The 22,988-nt window shown below is 34.3% G+C and overlaps 1 protein-coding gene across 8 annotated transcripts in view; it reads right to left on the bottom strand.

The window, feature by feature from the left end:
* BLTP1 (bridge-like lipid transfer protein family member 1) overlaps positions 1-22,988 on the bottom strand; it is a 216,795-nt gene that overhangs the window by 86,767 nt on the left and 107,040 nt on the right. For 6 of the 8 annotated variants that reach the window (XM_055274662.1, XM_063637919.1, XM_055274666.1 and 3 more), the window contains 10 exons: positions 21,877-22,117; positions 20,522-20,664; positions 16,394-16,613; positions 15,777-15,935; positions 14,987-15,162; positions 12,461-12,636; positions 7,668-8,374; positions 6,987-7,232; positions 4,955-5,048; positions 3,373-3,423 (listed from right to left, as the gene is read on the bottom strand). In XM_055274662.1, the coding sequence (XP_055130637.1) occupies positions 3,373-3,423; positions 4,955-5,048; positions 6,987-7,232; positions 7,668-8,374; positions 12,461-12,636; positions 14,987-15,162; positions 15,777-15,935; positions 16,394-16,613; positions 20,522-20,664; positions 21,877-22,117 (2,213 nt within the window). The remainder of the gene's footprint in view (positions 1-3,372; positions 3,424-4,954; positions 5,049-6,986; positions 7,233-7,667; positions 8,375-12,460; positions 12,637-14,986; positions 15,163-15,776; positions 15,936-16,393; positions 16,614-20,521; positions 20,665-21,876; positions 22,118-22,988) is intronic. The other 2 variants (XM_063637920.1, XM_055274665.1) reach the window with 1 other exon arrangement.

The following is a 22,988-nucleotide window of genomic DNA, read 5'->3' on the forward strand; positions in this document are numbered from 1 at the left end:
TAATATCCCAAAGCAATCAGCAGTTTACAAATGGATAACTCAAGAAGGGACAAGACAATGTTGATGAAGCCCACGGTGGCAAACCAAGTATCAATTTGCAAGGAAAAATTTTATCTTCTTTGTGCCTAACTGAAGAGGACCAACAATTAACAGCACAAACAACAGCCAATACCATAGACAACTTCAATTGATTCAGCTTACACAATTCTGACTAAAAAATCAAAGTTAAGCAAACTTTTCCACTCGATGGGTGCCAAAACCATTGCTCCCAGATCAACTCCAAACAAAGGCAGAACTTTCAATGGAAATTTTAAACAAGTGAGATCAAGATCCTGAAGCATTTCTTCAAAGAATTGTAATGGGAGATTAAACATGGCTTTACCAGTACAATACTAAAACTAAAGTACAATCAAAGCAATGGCTACAAAGAAGTGGAAGTGGTCTAGTCACATCAAAAGTAGACCAGTCATGGCTGGGCATGGTGGCTCACACCTGTAATCCCAACACTTTGAGAAAGTGAGGTGAGCAGATCACTTGAGCTCAGGAGTTTGAAATCAGCCTGGGCAACATGGAAAAAACCCATCTCTAGAAAAAATACAAAAACTAGCTGGATGTAGTTGCACATACCTGCAGTCCCTGCTACTTGGGAGGATGAGGTGGGAGGATTGCTTGAACCCAGGAGACGGAGATTGCAGTGAGCTGAGATTGCACCACTGCACTCCAGCATGGGGAGCAGATAAAAGTGGACCAGTCAAAAGCAAAGGTCATGGCAACAGTTTTTTGGGATGCTCAAGGCATTTTGCTTGTTGACTTTCTTGAGGGCCAAAGAATGATAACATCTGCTTATTAAGAGAGTGATTTCAGAAAGGTAGCCCTAGCTTTACTAGAAAAATGCTTGGGAAAGCTTTACCACACAACAACAACAATGCTCTCGCTCATTCCTCTTGTCAAACAAGAGCAATTCTGTTAAGAGTTTTGATGGGATATCAGTAGGCATCCATTTCACGGTCTTAATTTGGCTCCTTCTGACTTTTTTTGTTTCCTAATTTCAAAAAAAAAATAAAAAATTAAAGGGTGCCCATTTCTCTTCAGTTGATAACGTAAAAAAGACTGCATTGTCATGGGACCCTCCGTTCATTAGCAAAGGAATAAATGGATGGTATCACTGATTAGAAAAGTGTCTTGAACTTGATGGAGCTTATGTTGGGAAATAAAGTTTATATTTTTTTATATCTAATTCCATTTTCCATAGTTTGTGAAGCCCCTCGTAACTGAATGAACTAAAACGACTTAGAAATTTTCATGTGTTTATACACTGAAGAAACAATGTTATCTAAAAATATTAATATATTTATTTTATGCTATTTGCACTGAATAGTGTTTAATTTCTTTAATAGGAAGAATCTATAGAAGAAAATAAGTATATTCTCACATGTAAGTAAAAACATGAACAAGACGTATTATATTACATACACAGACACACAACATTCCACTTTTTATTTTACCCCCATTCAGAACTCTTTTCTTCTCCACCTTATTTTAGAGATCTGTACAACCACTATACAGACACTAAATATGAAAAGAAAAAAATATTCACTATACTTCTTAAAATCTAATTAGGGAGTCAAAGAAATTAGAATAACAATCATCCACTATGTTACAAGAAATTGATAGGAAGGAGGAAGTGTAACTTGCATTTTCTGCTTTTCATTTTCAGTGAGTGGTAAACAAATGATAAAAGTCTGATTCATAATCAGACTTACTTTTAGTTAAGAATTGGTATCCTTTAATTACTAGTACAGATATAAAGCAAAGACATGATCTTTCTTGATTTCTTTTGCTCTTTCCAATGCCTAGAACAGTTCCTGGGAGATTAACAGACACTTGCCAAATATTTGTGAAATGAAAGAGCAGAAAGAAGTAAAGCAAAAGAATGACTTCTACCACCACACCTGTGGAATTCCACAGATAGGATATGATAGGACATTTACGTAGAAGCCATAATGAAGTAGTGTTTGACACATACACACACCCTCACATACATTATTTGTTTTTTTAAAGATGGGGTCTTGTTGTGGCTCAGGCTGGAGTGCAGTGACACCATCATAGCTCACCACAGCCTGGACTTCTTGGGCTCAAGTGATCCTCCCAACTCAGTCTCTCAAGTGGCTGGGACTACAGAGGCGTGCCACCATGCCTAGCTAATTTGTTTTTAAATTTTTTGTAGAGACAGGGTCTCATTATGTTGCTCAGGCTCGTCTCAAACTCCTGGCCTCAAGCAATCCTCCCACCTTGGCTCCAATAACTTCTAATATAAATGTGATCCTTCAAATGGGCAAATGATTCTTGACAATCACTAAATTTGGCAAAATACACAAAATACATATTTCATATTAATTACAGGCCAGTTTACATACATTAATCTCTGCTGGGCTGCAGAAAATTTGCCAATTTGTAGTCTCAAAGATATGAAGAACCAGTTCATCACATTTAACTTTTATTAGGATCAAAGCCTAACAGGAGCTCTATCAGAGGTCTTGATTGTTTATAAACAGTAAAATCTAGGTATTATATAAAATTCAAAACCAATTACTAGAGAAATACACTTTTTTCTTCCACAAGACACTATTTCTCGGAGATGATCACCGGAGGGTGGAGGCAGTAGTTTATGGAATTGGCCTAGTCAGCATGAAGGTAGGCTCTGAAATGCTGACTACTTACTGAATTTTGAATCATTTCTAACATTATAATAATTAAAACCATTGTTTAACACCAATATTTCAAGTTCAGTTTCAACATAAGCCACAATACACCCAGATGGTGCAGACATGCAAATGGCTCTCTAGATGTGACTAGCATTCATCTATTGAATGAAACTAAACACACATTTACATATAGTAAAGGCCATTAAAATCTATTAACAGAGCAGTCAACTCTCCCCATCTTAAATACAGAATTATAAGGCTGAGATGTACAGATGTTTTATTAGTGTTTTAATAATTATTTCTACAGTTAGTGAAAACTCTTTCTTGCAAAGTGAATTTTTTAAGCTTCCATTATCATATCAAAAATTAAGTACTTTGATCATAGAAATTGTAATAGTAACACGTCTGAAAAGGCACAGGCAACACACAACTACAGTGTTACAACTTGTCAACAACGACAGACAAGGTATGAATTACCAAAAAAGCAGCCCTTACCTGTGTTTTCCTTGATTACCAGTAAGCTTTAATCTATTATATAAAAGGGCCTATACTACAGCTACAAAACAATAGCTAAATAATTCACAGCCATGAAAAACATTTAAATATTTTAAAAACTATTCAACACTACAGTAATCACAAAGCCGTGAAAAAGAATAATATGACATACAGAAACTCTTGTTTGGCTGTACTTGTAGGAGATGTAGGAAAATCCTCCAGTCTACAGATGAAGAGTCAAGAGAAAGCAGGAAAACAAAAAGGAGGCAAATAAACATTCATGCACAAATTAGTTACAATATGACCAATCATCTGGAAAGCTTTTCTAATTTCCCACTCTTAAAATGTTCCTTTAAAGTACCATTTGAACTATTTTTTTCCATTCCATTTCCTTTCCATTGCAATTGAAAATGAAATACCAAAGAATACACTATGAGTTTGGCAGTAACTAATAAATAACTTTTATTTTTCAAATAAAACAGTTAAGGGGTCTTGGGGAAAAAAAGAGCAAGAAATATCAGCTATATAATACTTTATCAAAAATCTGTTCTATAAACATTATGTTTTGCAAGGTTAAAGACTATTGGAAGCCCTTCTCTTAAGAGATAACAAATAATGAAGAGAAGCGATCCAGGAGGATAGAGTAAATAAAACTCATGGGACACCTAAAGAAATTTAGTTTACTTTCTGAAGGTAACGTACCCATGGTACTTCAAATTTAGAGTAAATGAAGGAATCATGGAATCCATGGTCTATGACTTCCAGTAGAAGCATCATAAGGTGGAAAGAGTATAGATTCAGGCATCTCTTCTTACTGACTATATTAAGTATTTTAGGCACTATGTTGATCTTTCTGAACCTCAATTTATTGTTCTGTAAAGGTGGATAAGACCACCCCAGTTCCCAAAATTGCAGTGAGGATTAAATACAATAATCTAGGTGAGGCTCCTGGCCCACAGTAGGCACTTAATAATATTATAATTAATACATAATAATAACCCCTTCTCCTATATTGAATGAACAAAAAAAGATCTCATCTCTTACAACCACCGGAATTTCCTGCCTTTCTTGAAAAGACTTCTTAGGAAATGTGATCTGAATAGTAGGCAGCTATTATGAAATATACAGTCTTTAGTTCTACACTTATAGGTCCAAACCGAACCTCAGACAGTCTCCAGGAAGTCTTGAGAATGGGCCCTGTCTGAGATTGCTGATTTTAGCCAAAACTCATTGGAGAAAGCTATGGCCCATTAATAAACATCCATTTCAGGAAATGTTCCCCAAGGTAGCTATCACATTATTCAGATTTTTAAAATATTATTAGAGCTGTAACATATCATACTTCTTAGTCAATCTAGGACTAATACTTAATTTTTATAATGCTGAACCAAATCCTCTATTTAGTCATGTTGGATGTGTTACAGGATAACAGTAGCACAACATTAACTAGTCATAATATTAAGAAAGAGCAAATTCTGAAAATCTGACCTAAATTATCAAAGGCTGTTTTGTAGTTAACATGAAACTGCTCTGCTGAATGGAAGTTAGGAATGAAGGTATATACCACCAATTTTAGAAAGACAAAAAGTATTTTTCTAAAATATTTTATTTGGTGATATTCTTAATGACAGAATTCCCAGTATCTGGGAACTGATATTATATATACAAACCTCAAAATTCATCATGTTTATCCAAAGAATTTCCAGTTTTGTCTAAAACTATAAGTGTAAGAAAATAAAAACTGACATACTTACTGTATATTTGGTGTAATCCCTTCAAGCAGCACAATATTAACCCCACCAATATGAGCAGTAGCACAAGTCTCAGTCATCTTTTGATGTAAAACATCTTAAATATGAGAAAAAAATATTTATTTGAATTCTGGATATAAGACACTTGCATTTCATATTAAAATTACATTTTATTCATAATACATTCCGTAGCAAAAGATAATTTTAAAGTTATGGTAAATTTTGTTCAACTATTTCAGAGCTACTTTTTAAAAAATTTCCTTCGTTTTTCATTTCTCTGCATTTAATACACACATACATATTAAATGTCAAAATTGCAATAATGCAAAATATACACTTCAATATGCCATTCCTGCATTAGTCTACTGGCATTACATAGCCTAATGGCATTTTACATTTCAGAAATAATACTTACTGCAGAAAAGTTGGAAAATTTTAAAAAAATAGAAAAAAGAAACCATATAAACCAGCGCTCTTGGTCCATATAATTCCTGTGACTTTAATGGAGGGTATAAATATTTTAATTACTTAAAAAAATGAAATCACATAAACAATTTTGCCTACTTTTTTCATTCAGCATTATTGTTCGTATTAATAAATTCTGCAGTATAATTTTAATGGGTAAATTGTAAACTGGCATATGTTTGTTTATGAAAATAACCAATTCTTTAATGCCAGACACTTGGCTGCTTCTTTGTACAGATATCTTTTCACACAATTCTGATCATTTCTTATACCTAGGTTTGCAGACCTCAAATTGCTGAGTCAAAAGATAAATGTACTCTAAAGACTACTGATAAAAGCTATTAAATTAACCTTCAGGCACGTTAAACCAATTTATACCAATTTAAAAGTGAATGAAAAATGTCCATTTCTCTAATTCTCACCAAAAATGGGTATGGTCATTCTTAACTTTGGCTAAACAGATGAAAAAACTGACAACTTTTTTTTTTTAATATCAACTTAGACATCTGAGCATTTGTGTATTGTTTATATCCTTTGTGATATTTCCAAGGAAGGCTGATGTGTTTGTATTTTTCTTAGCAATTTGCAGTCAGTCCATCTAATTTTTTCAGAGAACTGTGTGTGTGGTTCACCATGTCAATCGCAAGTACATAATCTTCAAATTTAAAATTAGTTTTTGAGTAAATAATAAATGTTCAGGGTACAAAACAGGTAAAGAAGGGTATACAACAAAAAACAGGTTCAAAGTAAGTTTTGATTAGACCTTACAAATTTCTCAATCATAAAGTTAACAATAAAAACACATGGTGATTGATAACTTCCTTTTCTCATGTAATATAATCTGTCAGGTTATTTTCACAACCAGAAAAGAAAACCACATTGGTTTTATATAATCATTGCTGCAAGAGAATCCCTGCAACTTTATTGCTGTATCCACTGAGTCTAAGAAACATTTGTTTTTTTATTTTAGCATCTCTGAAAGTGGGATGCAGTTTACAATCAATGGCATCTGACCATATCTGGCAATGGTATTTTCTTTGTGATACATAAAATAATAGTGCATCTTCAAATTGATGGGCTCCTGGATTTGATAAAATATCATACCTTGTGTAATCATTCTCAAGATAAATGGTATGTTTGCACTAACCTAGGAAATTTTATATCAACTAAAGGGACTTCTTTTTATAGAGATACTTAGTATTAGATTATAAGATTTCTATGGTAGTAACAAAAGCAAATTTTCCATAAATTTCATTATTTTGGTAAAATTTTCAGCCTTTAGAGACATCTTAGTAGTTGACATTAAAAGACAAAGAATAAATGTCACTGAGTATAGGTACATCGGCTCAATATTTATGTGCTAAAATATTTAGACATCAAAGCTACCTCAATTCACTGATACTCAATTACAACAAAGTTCTTGGTACCTCAGAATTTGGAAAGTCCAATTTTTCTGGAAAAAAAAAAATTTGCCATGTAGGAATTTTGGAGACATGGCAGTGGTTTTCTTCAGAAAAGTAGCACTAATTATTATGTATACATAGCACTTTATTAGAAAAATCATTCATACCTTTCATTTTTTCCTTAAGAGTAAAACTGCCATGGATCCTCTTCAGTTCCGATTCCATTGTTAGTCCACCAATATCTGCCTCTAGGTGTGTGCGGTTCACCATGCCAATCCCAAACACTATTAGAGTAACATGCTGAGGTTCAGAAGTTACCAAGCTACGTTTCCTCTGCGTCTTAGTCAAACTGCTGTTGTCTTGTTCATTCTCAAACACAACTTTACATGTTGGCTCTGTAGGGCTCCGAACTCCTTTATAAGTAAATGAAAATATACAATTTTAGATACGAAGACTGAAAAATGGAAGGACATTCCAAACATTGTCTTACCTTTCTTTCCTTCACATTCCCAACCAGTCCTCTTTCTCCTAATCCCCAACAAAATGATTAAAAATTTCTTCAGCATTTTTCCAAGTTCCTACTGAAAGTGAATAGTAGAGCCAGATATTTTAAATCAGGTCTGTCTAAATCCTTCAAGAACATACCATGTAAGAGTTTAAACGAATGGGAAATGTGGTGGCAGGATATCTGAATTCCATTACTGTTTTATTTCCCTGGTGATAGACAATTTCTCTCCATTTCAATTATCCACTTACAACATTAAGAAAACATGATGAACAGTCTTCTGCTTCTTTGGTATTATTGTTATTCTAAACAGAAATTTTTAAAACATAAAAATGTCTGTTACCTGCTGGTCCAAATGTTTCTGAAGACTTTTCCAATATTCCTGTTGGATCAGAGATAAGTGAATAGAAGTTAAGCAATTTATACATATTCTGCCAGCACTCAGCTGAAGGCTCACTTTGTTCTGACACTGTAATTGAATCAGAGTCATCCATATGAATAGTCATGTGATCCACCACATCTTTTGAACCTTTCCTAGACACTTTTGATGTTCTTCTTTCAGATCTTCCTAATGAATTCTTGTTTCGAGATTCCTTTTTGTTATTCTCATTGTTGGTCCGTTTGTTCTTTGCATTATTTACTCTATTGCCACCATTAAGACTTCCTCTAGAACTGCGGCTAAAGTCAGATGAACGAAAGTCCCGATGTTTTCTGGTTTTGAAGGTAGGTGTTGGGGAAGCAGATCCGGCTGTATATCTGCTAAGTTTAATATCAGTCTGAGTTGCTTTGATGTCATCTATCATTGTGCTAAACTGATGAATAAGACGAACCAAAGCCATATCTACATGCTGGCTTATTGACTGACAGGAAATAGTAAAGTTGCAGTGAAAGGTATTATAATACCGCTTGCTGAGATCATGAAAAGAAAGGGCACTGGTAGAGTTCTGAGGGGTGCACACGGACTTCTCCATTACAACAGCACTGATGCTAAAGGTTCCCAACATTAATGCTGGTTTGAACTCAAGTGGAGGAAGATTCACATGGCCTTGCCTAAAAATGTGAAATAAAAAAAGGACAAGGTTTTTCTTCCATTTTTCCAGAAACATACATCTTTATTAATTTATAGGCAAAATCATCTCCAAGGTAAAATATGAGTCTTAAATAATTTTAAGCAAGCAAACCAGTAAAATATGCTCTCTCACTAGGCCAGGCTTTTAATGAGTTCAAAGGTGGGCCTTTAAGTCTTCTTACTTAATCTTATTCTAAAACTAACAAGTCAAAATCAGTCTTCTTATGTTAAGAAATGATTTCACTGAAGTGATAAAACAACTTTTATTGTCATTTGATGGTATTGCCATAGAGTATTGAAATTTAGAGTTAAGTATAGATCAATTAGGATACCTCGCTTAACCATCCCCCCTCCTATAATCATGTATCTAATTTATTCATATTTAACATAATTTTATTTGATATTAGACAGGAAGCCCTCATGCTAAGTTGAAAGCAGACAGGAAAAGCAAGTGAAACAAAAATTAGAAATACACACACACAAAACCTTAAAATCTGATAAAAAAATTATTTTGGCAAATCCTCCTGCTTATCTAAAGATTTTCATGTAAGACTATCATAGTAAATTTTAATATGAAAGTCAAAAATGTCTCAAATTTCTATAAACCAACTACCAATAATAACAATAAACCCCAAGCACTAAAACTGTAAAAAGGTATTTTTCTCTCTTCTTCCATGCACACTATGAATGTGCAGACATGGGAGTTTTTTCTGTAACAAAAAGAAAAAAATCAGAAGCTGCTTTGATATTTTGCATTTAACTTAAAGAATTTATAACTACAGAGCAATAATTCCTTAATGAATACTAGAATTCCTTAATTAATAAGAAAAATGCCCCACTGTAGTGTAATTCATGTAAATACATAAACTCACAGGAAGTGTACAATCAATGCCAACTAAGCATATGGTCAGAAAAGGAAAAATTTGATTTTGAGAATTAGAACAGATAGGAGAGAGAAGACTAAAAAGAGATGAAAATAATCCACAATTGCAAAAACAAGAATCTAAAACATGTAGGAGTAGTAAGAAAATCTTAAAGAGGGGGGATTCAAATAAAGGAGAAAAAGAAAATGGTATACCATAACAATTTGCCTGACAAGTAAAAGCCTGACACATGGGCACTGCAGAGCCAAAGTGACAATTAAAATTTTAAAGTATAAGTCCCTGATACGTGCAGCTACTTTTACTAGAGACAGCAAAGAGACAGCAAAGAGACAAAGAAACTATTGTGTATGAGGACTTACTACATGCCAGACTCTATGCTAAATGTTTAATAACTGCCCTGGCTTTACAAAGTAGTGGGAGAGTTATACATATTCATACAAGAAACTGTAACCCCAAACTAATATACAACAATTAGCAAAATGAACAATCTGCTACAAAAACAAACAAAAAACCCAGACAATACTGAAATTAATGGCTGGGAAAAGCATATTGTGGTGAAGGTCTCCAAATAAATAAGAGCTTAAGATGGAATTACAGGAGATCTGAGAAATAAAAGCTAATCCTGAGTTAGTTGTAAGAATGTGGAGCATTTGGAGCTGGCGTGGTAGTAGAAAAATTAAAAGGAATGTCAGGTTTAGCTAGACCAAAGGCAATGAAGTTCACAGAAACAAAGAAGCTCTCACCCAAAAAACACTTGCTTGTGTGCTCAAATGAAGGTCTAGTCTGTTGTAGTATTATATGGTTTCTACTAGGCCAATAAATACGCTACAGCTGTAATTTTATTTATATAATCTATATCTCTATATACAACCTATTACATATAAATTATATATAATCCAATTATATATAACCTAGTTATACATATGAAAACATATACTGTATGTATAGATATATATATATATAAACATTTATATATAAATGGATATATTTGTATGAAAGCTGTCTCTTGCAAATAGAAATATAAATTTAGCTCAGATATTTTAACCCTAAATAGAGAGTATGTGTAGGTATTAATGTTTTGGTTCTGGATTTGATGGTTCCAATATTTTAAAATTTCAGTTACTGTGGTTTACTTAAATAACAAGTCTCCCAATAATGTGATACAAATTTGTAACAAAGACTTACTGTGAAAACTGCATAAAGCACAAACTTACTGCTAGCTCTTCAGCCCACAAGTCAGTACAAAACAGATGAGCACTGTGATCACTGACTAGTCACATCACTTCAAAATGTGTCAGTGATAGTGATTAGTTGAAGCACACCTGTTGTTCACTTCATGCACAGAAAGCATAGCATGTAGTTACTTGTGTTGCCTCCTTGTCTCTCTCTCTGTAATAAATCCCCATAACATTTTACAGAAATGAATAATCAAATGAGGGAATTGGATAACAAAGATGAAAATGCAGCAAAGAAACTAAAAATGAAGATACTGGCAGGGAAGATTAATGAAACGGTGTTATAGAAGAAACAGCTGACCACGGAAATGTTGATACTTCCACTGTTCGAGACACTCTAAATATCTAGCCAGAAAAACTAAGTGGAGGCAAAATTATTGACATAAAGAGGAAACTGGCCATGACAGAAAGGATGAAGATATCCCAGAGGAAGTGATGCTGACAAAAAACTTCATAGTAAAGGGAATCAAAGATTATTTCACGACATTGAAAGTGCAAAGGATAAAATGCTGAAAACTGATCCATACATACAAAGGAGTTCGACATTTTGCCAAGGCACACAAAAGCTGCTTGTTCTGTATTATATGTTATATCATAAGAAGGACAGAACCGTTCAAACTACTCTTTGATAAGCTTTTACAAAGAAATAAAATAGTCTAATTCTCAGTGTTTCTAACATTTTAAATTCCAATGTACTAAATATTAGTTTTACTTTTTTTTCATTTTCCTATACATTTATAATAAATAGTAAGAACATTTTCAATGTTTTACAAATACTGTCAAAGTCACAAAAGTAATTTTTTTCACCGATTATTAAAATTGCCTTGTAGTTTCAGCTTGTACGGTCATTGTTATGGTATAAGACTATTGTGAAAAGCAAGAACTTTTGTTAAATTATTTAAAATTTAAACAGAAATATTTCAAATGAAAAATATATTTTACTTAGCTATATATCAGACACAAGTATTTTAATTTACCACCTTGCAAAAACACAAAAAGGATGAAAGAAACAATACTACAGAAACCTCTTGTCATAAATGCCATTCATCTCCATATTCTACTATTTCTGTCCATTTAAGTCCCACTCAAAATAAAATTCCAAGTTCCCAAAATATTACTCAAATCCTGTTAGTGGGTATATTATTTCCTATTAAACACTAAAGAAACTGAAGAACCATCCATGACAATATAAAATAACAGCAAAAGATGGTTCATAACTTTTACCATGCTACATTTCTATTTGTTTCTGATGCCTAAACTCTCAATATGACTTCCGCCCTGTTTCTAATACAAAATACTACCTGACACAAGTCAACTCAGAACCCTTAAGATCATAAAAATTCCACTATTACAAGAGCCAAGTAAATAAATGGTGAGTGCATATATCAATATACATGACCCTCATCTATGTGCTAACATGGTTCAAAAATATGCCTAAAAATAGGCCTCATAATCTGTTGATAAATGCAACTACTTATTAATAAGAAAATGTGGCTACTACTTTTACTAAAAGGTAATTATCTTCTCATTAACATATTAAAATTACTTTCTTGGCTGGGTGTGGTGGCTCACGCCTGTAATCCCAGCACTTTGGGAGGCCGAGGCGAGTGGATCACAAGGTCAGGAGTTCAAGACCATCCTGGCTAACACAGTGAAACCCCGTCTCTACTAAAAATACAAAAAAATTAGCCGGGCATGGCGGCGGGCACTTGTGGTCCCAGCTACTTGGGAGGCTGAGGCAGGAGAATGGCATGAACCCGGGAGGTGGAGCTTGCAGTAAGCCGAGATCACGCCACTGCACTCCAGCCTGGGCGACAGAGCGAGACTCCGTCTCAAAAAAAAAAAAAAAAAAAAAAAATTACTTATTTGGATTACACGAAAGTAATGTTAAAAAAACAAACGTATTATAATTCTTGCACAAAATTATACACAAAAATGCAAAAGACACCTTCTTGCTCTTTTGCCTTTTCTCTCTTTGGCTGTGTCTGAATCCACAATATCTGCTCTGAGGCAGTCCAAAGTCCCTGAAAATGACAGGTGTTCTCCAAAGTACATTCGGTAGCAGAGTGGCATTGTATCCTGTGACTGGATCCCTGTATGACTTAGAAGAGGCTTGAAAACAACCTAAAAGACATAAACATTCATATTAGCTCAATTTATAGCTTATCATTTACTGTAGAAATTACATATAGAAAAATGCAGCTTTTATTTCTTACCCTACCTCAGTACATATTATTATTATCATAGTGTGAAGCAAAAATGGCCTCATATAATTGACTCTAACTTTACTTAAAATTTAATATTTTTAGTACCTATTATAGGCCACTCATCTTCAAATTAATAATAATAAATAAGGACACAGATTCCTTGATCCTAAGTGTCTGAAAGTACAAGGAAAATAAAATTATGAATTAGTTAAAACATTCTACCTCTTGCTTTTAAAACAGGTATGAATTCGTATTGTGTTTCCATTTACAAAAAAAAAACATATATTAGGTTCACAAAGTTGACTTTTCAACTTCCTGTGTAAACATAAAAACATTATCAATGTTACGAATATCTGACCTATTTTTAAATGGAAGCACTTGGTTGTAATAGTCATTTAACATTTATCTTCAGAGAACTTCCTTTACATTTTAAGTATCATACATGCTTATGGAGATACATTATTCTGGTTAAATCTCTAGTTAACTGAATTTCAGACACTAAGCACTAACCTGAACAGAAAGAACTACATGTGTTCAATGCTAGAGCACTAAAATCACTCTGACTACTCATCCTCTGCCACATGGTTCCTTTTCCCCCTTCTACATTCTAAATATAGGTGCTATCCAGTGCTTTTCTCAGCCTCCTCTTTCACTACACATTCTACCTTAGTGATCTTTTCCTGAAGCTTAAAAAAACCCTATCTAGGCTGGGCACGGTGGCTCACGCCTGTAATCCCAGCACTTTGGGAGGCCAAGGCAGGTGGATCACGAGGTCAGATGGAGACCATCCTGGCTAACACGGTGAAACCCTGTCTCTACTGAAAATACAAAAAATTAGCTGGGCATGGTGGCGGGTGCCTGTATCCCAGCTACTTGGGAGGCTGAGGCAGGAGAATGGCGTGAACCTGGGCGGTGAGCTTGCAGTGAGCCGAGATGGCAACACTGCACTCCAGCCTGGGCTACAGATCGAGACTCCGTCTCAAAAAAAAAAAAAAAAAAAAAAAAATCTAAGTGGACAAGTGCCATTTACACAATGAGAGCCAAGCCTGTATTTCCGATTGTCCTAGGTCACCTCATTTTTTTGTGTGTGCTTGGGAAGACAACTCTCTCTTTAATTGACTCTAAATTCCAATACTTCTCATTTTTCTACTAATTTTGCTCCATCTGCTAACCCTTCTTTCCTTTATTTTTGATCATGAGCTTCCTAATTTCTTAAGTACAGTTGGCCCTCCATATCCAAGGGTTCTGCATCCAAGGATTCAACCAACCACATTGAAAATATTAGGGAGTAAAAACCAATAAAATATAACAACGTAACAATTAAAAAATACAAATAAAAACCCAACACAATGTAACAATTATTGACGTAGTGTTTACATTGCATTAGGTATTATAAGTAATCTAGAAAAGATTTAAAATATACAGAAGGATGTATGTATGTTGTATGCAAATATATGCCATTCTATATAAGGGACTTGGGCATACCACATATTTTGGTATCTTGGGTGGTGGATCAGAGGGTGGGTAGGGGGTTGGTCCTGAAACCAACCCCTTGGATACTGAGGGACAGCTGTGTGTAAATATGCTCAAGACACCTTTATCCTGAAAAAATGATGCCTCCTCTCACCCACATCCCACTCTCACACTTGCCTACTGGCTGCTCAAACCAAAGAGTATGTTTTAAAGGATTTCACTCTTTATTCTCCATATTTAATCAATTAAATAAGACCTTCACCATATCCTCATTTACCTTTTCAAAGCCATAAACATCTAAGCCTAGAGTCTCATTACCCACTGGGTGAACTACTTCAATAATTCATCTTTTCAACACTAGTTTCTCTATTTCAATCAATTTAATACATTTGCTACTCATATAATATTTCTACATCTATAGTTTTAGTTACTTTATTCCTCTGCTCTAAAATCATGAATGCTTCCCCACTGGTCACTCAATAAAGTTTTAAGGTAGCACTAAAAACCATAAGGTATGATTATCCATTCATGTTGCTTAGCCAATTTGTTACAAATAACAAAAAGGTTACTACATGAGACTCTTCTATTTAATGATTACATATAGATACTTAATTTGCATTTATAATTAAGCCATGTACTTTTTAAAGGCTCCTCCTGTTTTGCATGAAGGCTGTAGGCACATAGGTACAGTATATCCTCACTAGAATTCCAAGGTGCATACTATTGGAGGTTCCAGTTGCTAACCAATGCCTAATGAGGTATTATTATAATTAGGAAAAAACAGGCTGGCTCACCTGTGCATCAGCAAGCTGAACAGCAGGAAACCCTTGGTTTGCTTCTTCTACACCTGCCACATCATCCTGACTGGTGCTATGCTGAGAATGTGTCCCATCCAAAGTATTTTGGTCACTAGACAAGACAGTGTTGAAATCTGAGGCTGAGGGTATTGTTGGAAGATTGGGTGCAACACCTAATGGAGTAAATTTTTAAGAATAAAATGTAAATTACTGCAGAATAGAAACACATAAAAGTGTACAGCAGGGTAAACTTTTGAAGCCTGTTGAGTAGTACCATTTCAAGACTGTTTAAATTGAAAAGAAAAAAAAAATGCATACTTTGAAATTAACTTTTCAGAACACAAGTCATCCTTATCTATCCTTATACCTACATACTGTTTTAGATTTAATTAAATATTTGTTAAGTAACTAAAGGTTTAGAATGATAGTTATTAGGTCTCAGAGGGATCTAAATAAATTAAAACTATCTTCTGTAACATCAAGTATATGATGTTGTAATTACACTTTGCATTTTTTCGTTTACCACTTAAACCAGCCACATTAAAAGGAAGCTTTAAACTCTTTATATACAATCTCATGTTTGACATATTTGCCTTTCAACAAGAACACTGAGTGACTGCTTACTACTCTCTCAATTACAATATTATCAAAGGCATTTATAAATATAAATGGACCAATTTCAACCAAACAGTACTTGTTTGAGATTTTTAACCCATCCTCTGAAAAATAAGATTTTGGTATATGTTCCCCTTAGACAGTTAAGCAAAATAATGTGATAACTCAATACCTGTGGGAAGACTATTGTGTCCTGATTTTGTAACAGGAGATTCTTGTACCACACTTCCTCGATTACCCACAGCATTTGACATCCAATTATAGAAACTCACAGATGATGGCTCAGATAGCAAGGGATGTTCAGATAACATATCAGTGGCTACTGTATTTCCTGAAAATAAAATGTTTCTGAGTATAATATTATTTATATACTAAGGAGCAAAAAAATGTAATTTATATAACTATATTTGAAGAACCAAGTTAAAATGTATGTTTGCAGATGGCTTTAAATTCTCACTGCATAATGTTGGTATTTGGATATTAATGCATTAATAAATAGCTTATTTTTATTATAACAGGGGAAATTCTAAGTTGCTGGTCTAGAGAGCACCCCACACCAAATGCCTACATTGACATTAGTCAGCGCTGCAATTTAAAAATGCAAACTAAGGGCATGAAGACCCTGAAAAGTTACAAACAGAACAATGGATTCCTAAAATTTTTTCTCAAAGATAAGTTATGAGAGATTAGTTGTACTACCAAAGTATATATCTAACTAAACTTAAGTCCTGTTTCATTTCAATTCCCCCATAAATATAAACATGTAATTATCAAATCTAGAGGATGTACCTGTTCTCGTTAGGGAGCTACTTTTCACCGCAGCACTGCTTCTCTGAGGAGTCCCTTCCAGGAGGTTGTGCAGGCTTGGGAAGCTTCCAGTCAGGTAGCTGAGTAGGCTCTCCTTCCTTGGACTCTCCTTTACTGGCATCCCAGCACGTCCAACATGCACTGGAGAATCAGTGGCAGTGTCTCCACTGGTATAGCTCAGAGAATGATATGGGTGAATGCCCTACAGAAAGTGTAACTTAGGGTTATTTCTTATGTATATAAAAATGACTGCTGATAACTACAACCACTATTACTATTACTATTGCTTTAACGGCCAGCTACTTTGCACATTAATACCAAAACTGATCATGTATACTAGGATTGTGGTGAATCCTTTTTACATACGTCCTTAAATGTAGGTAAAAATGTTTTGCAACTCTATAGTACAAGACAAAGGGCCACTTTTATTATCAATATTATAATGAAGCACATCCACTTATTTTAACCATGGATCATTAATTCCCTTCTTAATCTGATGAGCGAATCTGGTGACAAGACATAAAACCACATAAAACCACATAGCACAGTATATCAAATAGATGGTGGAAATGAAGCACTATTCATACCTAAGGAGCAGTAAATAGTATATTGAAACTTCAGAAAGTTATACATAGGGTGTTTGTGGAAGTGCCAAGGAACATTCATATGGGTAGCAAAGAAAAACAGTAGCCTGAAATATTTATATCACTGCTTATTTACTGGACCAGCAAACTGATACCTAGATACAATATCCCTTACACAAAATATTCCCTAGAAAAACTTACCACACACACACACACACACACACACACACAGGATCTGTAACATGACTGATACCATCAAAAGTAAAGTCTAGGTACTCAAAGAAACTAAAGAAAGAAAAGCTATCTACCTTCAGCAACCTTCCCTGTAGTTTTTTACGGGAGTCAGAATAGACATCTACCTGGAAGGAAACTAGAGGCTTTTTGCTAATAGCAAGAAACGTTGATGCAATGGATACCAGTGCTGTGAAGCCCTTAAAAGTCTTAACCTCCTCTGGAAAGCAGAAAAGTTTATTCCTTTTTCAATGCCCTCCCAGTCATCCTCACTTAGATGAGGAAAGGTGGAGGAAGGGTGTTGACACAGGAAGTAAAAGAACACTCACAACATATTAAACACTTGATAAGCATGTTTCATGTATTATCTTATTTAATCCTTAAGTTCTCCAAGGTAAGATATTATTTCTGTCCTAAAGGATGAAGTCACTTACATACTTACTAAGGAAAAAGCCAGATTTTTAACCCATCTACCTAACTTCTACCTTCAAATTCTTAACATTAAATTATCCTTCCTAGTACTCTAATAATCAAGGTGGGTTAAGATTTAATTCTCTGGAGAGCTCTGAAATGCCAAAAAGACTTTCCACAATTAATGAGAAAAATTAAAAATTACAGAATTTTTCAATTTCTATCTTCTGTCACATCTATGATTAGAATGGCCGATCAATTTAAAATACAGTACAAAAAAAGACTACACAGGCAAAAAAGATCTTGAAAAGCAAAGATCTGAAACTAAGCATTTGGAATTTCACATTTTTAGAGGACTTTAATGACCCATAGCAAAAGAATGTTCAAAACAATTCTGAAAATGAACAGCTTTAACAGGAAAACACCTAAATATGATTCAGAAGTTTGAAAAAACTGTCCATCAGGAAAAAAAGCTAAGACAGATTAAAGTGTCCCAAGCTTCTAACTATACTGTGGAAACAATAAGCTGAAGAGTTCAGTCTTCTTTTTAAAGTATATCAAACTATCATTGAATGTTTTAACTAAAAGAGCCATACTTACACAGAATAAAAACTTTGAAAGCCCAAGAGACTATTCAATAGAAAGTAAGTCCTGTGTTCCAATATACTGGATCCCTTTCCCAGAGACTCTCTTAACTGTTTTTTATCTATCTTTACATAAATCAGTTAGGCTTATATAAGTACACACGTATTTATCCTTTTTTAAACACACAAATAGATATCCTATACTTTATCAGTGTACTTCAGTGATCATTCCATATCCACTTACAGATCTACTTCATCTAAAAGATTTCATAGTATGCATCTATATCAGTGTACACTAGTTTATTAGTCCTCTAATGACCAGTCATTTGTGTTGTTTCCACTATTTTCCTTTTATAAATAGTGCTGCAAAGAACATTCTTAGACTCATCATGTCTTCGAGCATCTATGACTTTCTCTAGAATGAATTCCTGAATATGGAAATACTAGATAAAAGAGCATCACCTTCTAAATTTTGACACATATTGCCTCATTGTTATACAAAGAGGTTGCACCAATTTGATTCCCATCAACGCTGTATGAGTATCTGTTTCCTCACATCTTCACCAACAATGTACACTATTCAAAAGTTTTAGTCTTTCAATCTGATAAGTGAGAATGGAAATCTCATTTTAATTTACATTTCTTTAATTATAAGAAAACATTTTTGTATGTGTATATGTATTTTTCTGTGAACTACCTGTTTATATCATTTAACCATTTTTTCTATTTGGTATTGGCTTTTTTCTTAGTGATAAGGATGAGATCTTCATATTTTAGGAAATTAGCCTTTTGTCATGTGTCTTACTGTTCTGTTTACAATACAGTCATGTGCCACATAATTACAGTTTAAGTGAACTACAGGCAACGTAAACAACAGTGAACCCATAAGATTATAATATCATATTTTTACTGTATCTTTTCTATGTTGAAATACACAAACACGATTGCATCCCAATTGCCCACTGGCTTCAGGATAGTAATATGCTGTACAGGTTTGTAGCCTAGGAGCAACAGGCTATCTATCCCATATAGTCTAGGTGTGTAGTAGGCTGTACCATCATCTGGGTTTGTGTAAGTACAGTCTATGATGTTTGCACAATGACAAATTGCCCAATGATCCATTACTCAGAATGCATCATCCCTGTCATTAACTGATGCATGATTGTATATTACTTTTTTCTGTGTAGAAATTTTTATTTAATATTGTCAAAATTATCATTTTACAGATTCTGGGTATCAATGTGAGTCTATACACAGACTTTCAAAGAAAGTTAAATTTTTTTTTTTTTTTTTGAGATGGAGTCTCACTCTGTTGCCCAGGCTGGAGTGCAGTGGCAAGAACTCGGCTCACAGCAACCTCCACCTCCCAGGTTCAAGCAATTCTCTGCCTCAGCCTCCTGAGTAGCTGGGACTACAGGCGCCTGCCACCACACCCGGCTAATTTTTGTATTTTTAGTAGAAATGGGGTTTCACCATCTTGGCCAGGCTGGTCTTGAACTCCTGACCTTGTGATCCACCTGCCTTGGCCTCCCAAAGTGCTGGAATTACAGGCGCGAACCACTGCGCCTGTCCAGAAAGTTAAAATTTTAACTTTTTCAGTGCTCACAAAAGTAAACTAGCAAAAAATAACCACCACCACCAATAACTAGCAAAAAATAAAGAACCACCACCAACAAATAATTTATTAAAGGTCAAATATTGCTCTAGGCATTTTTCATGAATTATTTCTCACAACCCTCTTCAGAAGGTTACTATTATAATCTCCATCTTACACCAAGGAAACTGACGTACAGTTAAAACCAATTCAGTCAGAGAGCAACTAAGTGGTGGGGCAGGTTTCAAACCAAGGCAGTCTGGCTTCCAAGGTGGTACTCTAACCACTTTGCTATATATGTCTCTTATCAAGCATCCATTAAATTCATAAAACCAAAAAAATTAAAATCATAAAAGAGTCTAATCCAAACCACCTATTGATCACGCACTGCCTAAAAGGCTTCTTATTAAAACTGATAATTAAAAGATTATCAACATTTTCAATTTGGGATTTTATGGAATACAGTATTCAATAAACTGGAGACAGCTCTAAGGCTTGGTAGTTATAGGGGTCCTTAATCAACAGCAGTTACTGGTGATACAATTTTCAAAGAAATATTTACACTGAAATTACAAATCAAGTTAATTTCAACACGAAAATGCTATCTGAATATTTAGGGTGGACACCTAACATTTAAATTTGAGATAAAATTTTAGGTTTTCTCTGTAAGTCTGAATAACTCTAACCAAAAAGAGCAATAATATACCTTTATTTTTAATGCAGAGTCACTATGGGTATGAGTTTTAGAAAGTTTCCTCATTATCTCAGCTCCAGTTACAGGTCCAGAGCTACCAGGTGGAGGCCGGTTAGCTGTTCCTTCTAATAGCATTGTGTGTTCACTGACTGTGGCTGAAACAGTTCAAAAGAACAAGTGAGCAACAGATTATCACACATTTTCATGAAACATCAGCCCCAATGTTTCTAGTTATATAATGACACTCAACTTTCATATTCCTTGACAAATATTTATTATTTTCTCCCCCACCCCAATCCTCTTATCAGTTTCAAGAAAGGAACAAATGGCTTTTATTAGACTTCCACATATTCCATGCAAATGATGCTCAGACCAAAAGTCAATTCAACTAAGCTCAAGAAAGCACAGACTGCTCATAGATTAACAGAGGGATTTGCAGATAATTGGAAGGGATATTCACGGTACTGGTTTTCAAACTTTTGTGTAGATTTGAAATTTTCTAAAATAAGTAATAAATAAAATCTACCCTATTCCTCATAACTCATTTATTTGTTAAATATCAAGTTATTTTTAAAACTAAGCTTGGTAAAGTTTTATATATCAATGTTCTAAAATCTCTAAGACTACTCTTTCAATATTTTTTTCAAAACATCATAACATGCATTTTCAATAAATATGACAGGTCATGATAATAAAAATTAACCTTTGGCAAAGCATTAAGGTATGCAAGTACATTTCATAAATGCATATCCACTATCTTTATTCTGACACAGCCATTTTGTTGACAAAATTGTAGGCTGAGCACAGGCCCCAAAGTTTACATAAATTCAGGATCAAGCAGGCATCAGGTAAAAAGACAAAGGCTCCTTTAAAATATTGTGGCATAGGGAAGATGATAGACAAATACAAATTTTAACTAGAGGTTTATGTGTTTCATTCAAAACGTTCTACTTATATTAAGATATCTTTGTCCTGGATAGATCAGGAGAAGTCTACTGTATTTCACAAAACTGAACTTATAAAATCAGGTCAGTATGAAGATTCCTAATCATTATCACTTACTTGGCCAATAAAAATCGTACTTGTATACTTAAGCCATGACTATTTTCCAATTTGGGACATGAATTATTAAAATTATCACAAGTACCATATTAACAAGTATGTAATATCTAAAATTGCTTATATTAGTAATTTATTTATAACTGTGAGGAAAAACAAAGGGTCTTGACATTTTTAAAGAGGTATATTAACTTACTAATAAAAGATGCATAATATCTAAGCAAAAAACATACAGTAATTGTGCTGAGTAAGAAAACACCCTAATTGTGAGGTGTAAGAAAGTACTCAATAGAGGCTTACAAAACTACCTGCATCAAACTCAAATTCTGCTCCATCAGCACTGGTATCACTTTGAAGACCACCCCCATTGTCCAATCCAAGTCCATCTTCATGTTCATGGTCCATAGCTATTTGAGGTTTCAGAGGCTGAGCTGGTCTATGTAAGCTAACTCCTTTAAAGGCTGGTGTCACCACAATAAACTTCATCCACTGCCTTGCCAGTGCAACTAAACCTTTCTTCAAAGTTACCAAAGCAGGAAGTCCATCGCTCTGTAACAATAATGATGTGGTTAGAAGTAATCTAATGTAATAATATCAGTTACCACTTAAGTGCTTTGCATGTATTTATTCAAATCTCATAATCCTCATTTAGAGATAAAGAAACTAAAACTTAGATGTTAAGTAATTTGTTCAAAGTTACCCAAGAGTCAGGATTTCAATGATATGTAGACTACAGAATCTAATCTCTAGGCACAACATTTCATCTTTCTGTCATAAAACAACACAATAGCACAGGTCAATATGATACTAGATGTGGGGTGCAAAATTGGAATTTTCCTTAAGAAGCATTCAATCAACTTTACTTATTTTGCCCAAGTGAAGAATCAAAATGTATTTGAGCTACTTGGAACATTCAATAAGCAAAGAGGAAGTAAAATTATTTCCTTCAAAGATTAGGTAACTACCATTGTTTTAACATTTAAAAAAATAAATTACTATAACTTATGTAGTACACTAGACATAGATGAATCTGTAACTGCCTTAAAAGTTAACTGTATTATCAGTAATAATTACATAGTTTAAAATACATTTTATTCCACATGGTGATGATTGTAAGAAAGAAACTTTTGGCTCTTTTCCCGTTACCTTAGTCTAATTACCTTGCCTTAGTCTAAAGAAAGAGAAAAATATCTAACTCCTCTCCATCCTGTTTCCTATCATTTCTCATTTTAGGATAAATGGTTAATTTGATGGAAGAGCACCATTTACTAGAAGGCAGGAATCACCCTGTTTACTTTCTGAGGAACACCAAGTCCACTAGCCTCTCCTTTCATTCCCAGCCTTGCATGAGGGCCATGTTGTGCCTCTTCCTCTCACATGGAAAACGCATCTGGCAGAGCATCCATCCATGGGAAACAAC

Source organism: Symphalangus syndactylus, chromosome 4, assembly GCF_028878055.3.
Source record: "Symphalangus syndactylus isolate Jambi chromosome 4, NHGRI_mSymSyn1-v2.1_pri, whole genome shotgun sequence".
Lineage (NCBI taxonomy): Eukaryota > Metazoa > Chordata > Mammalia > Primates > Hylobatidae > Symphalangus > Symphalangus syndactylus.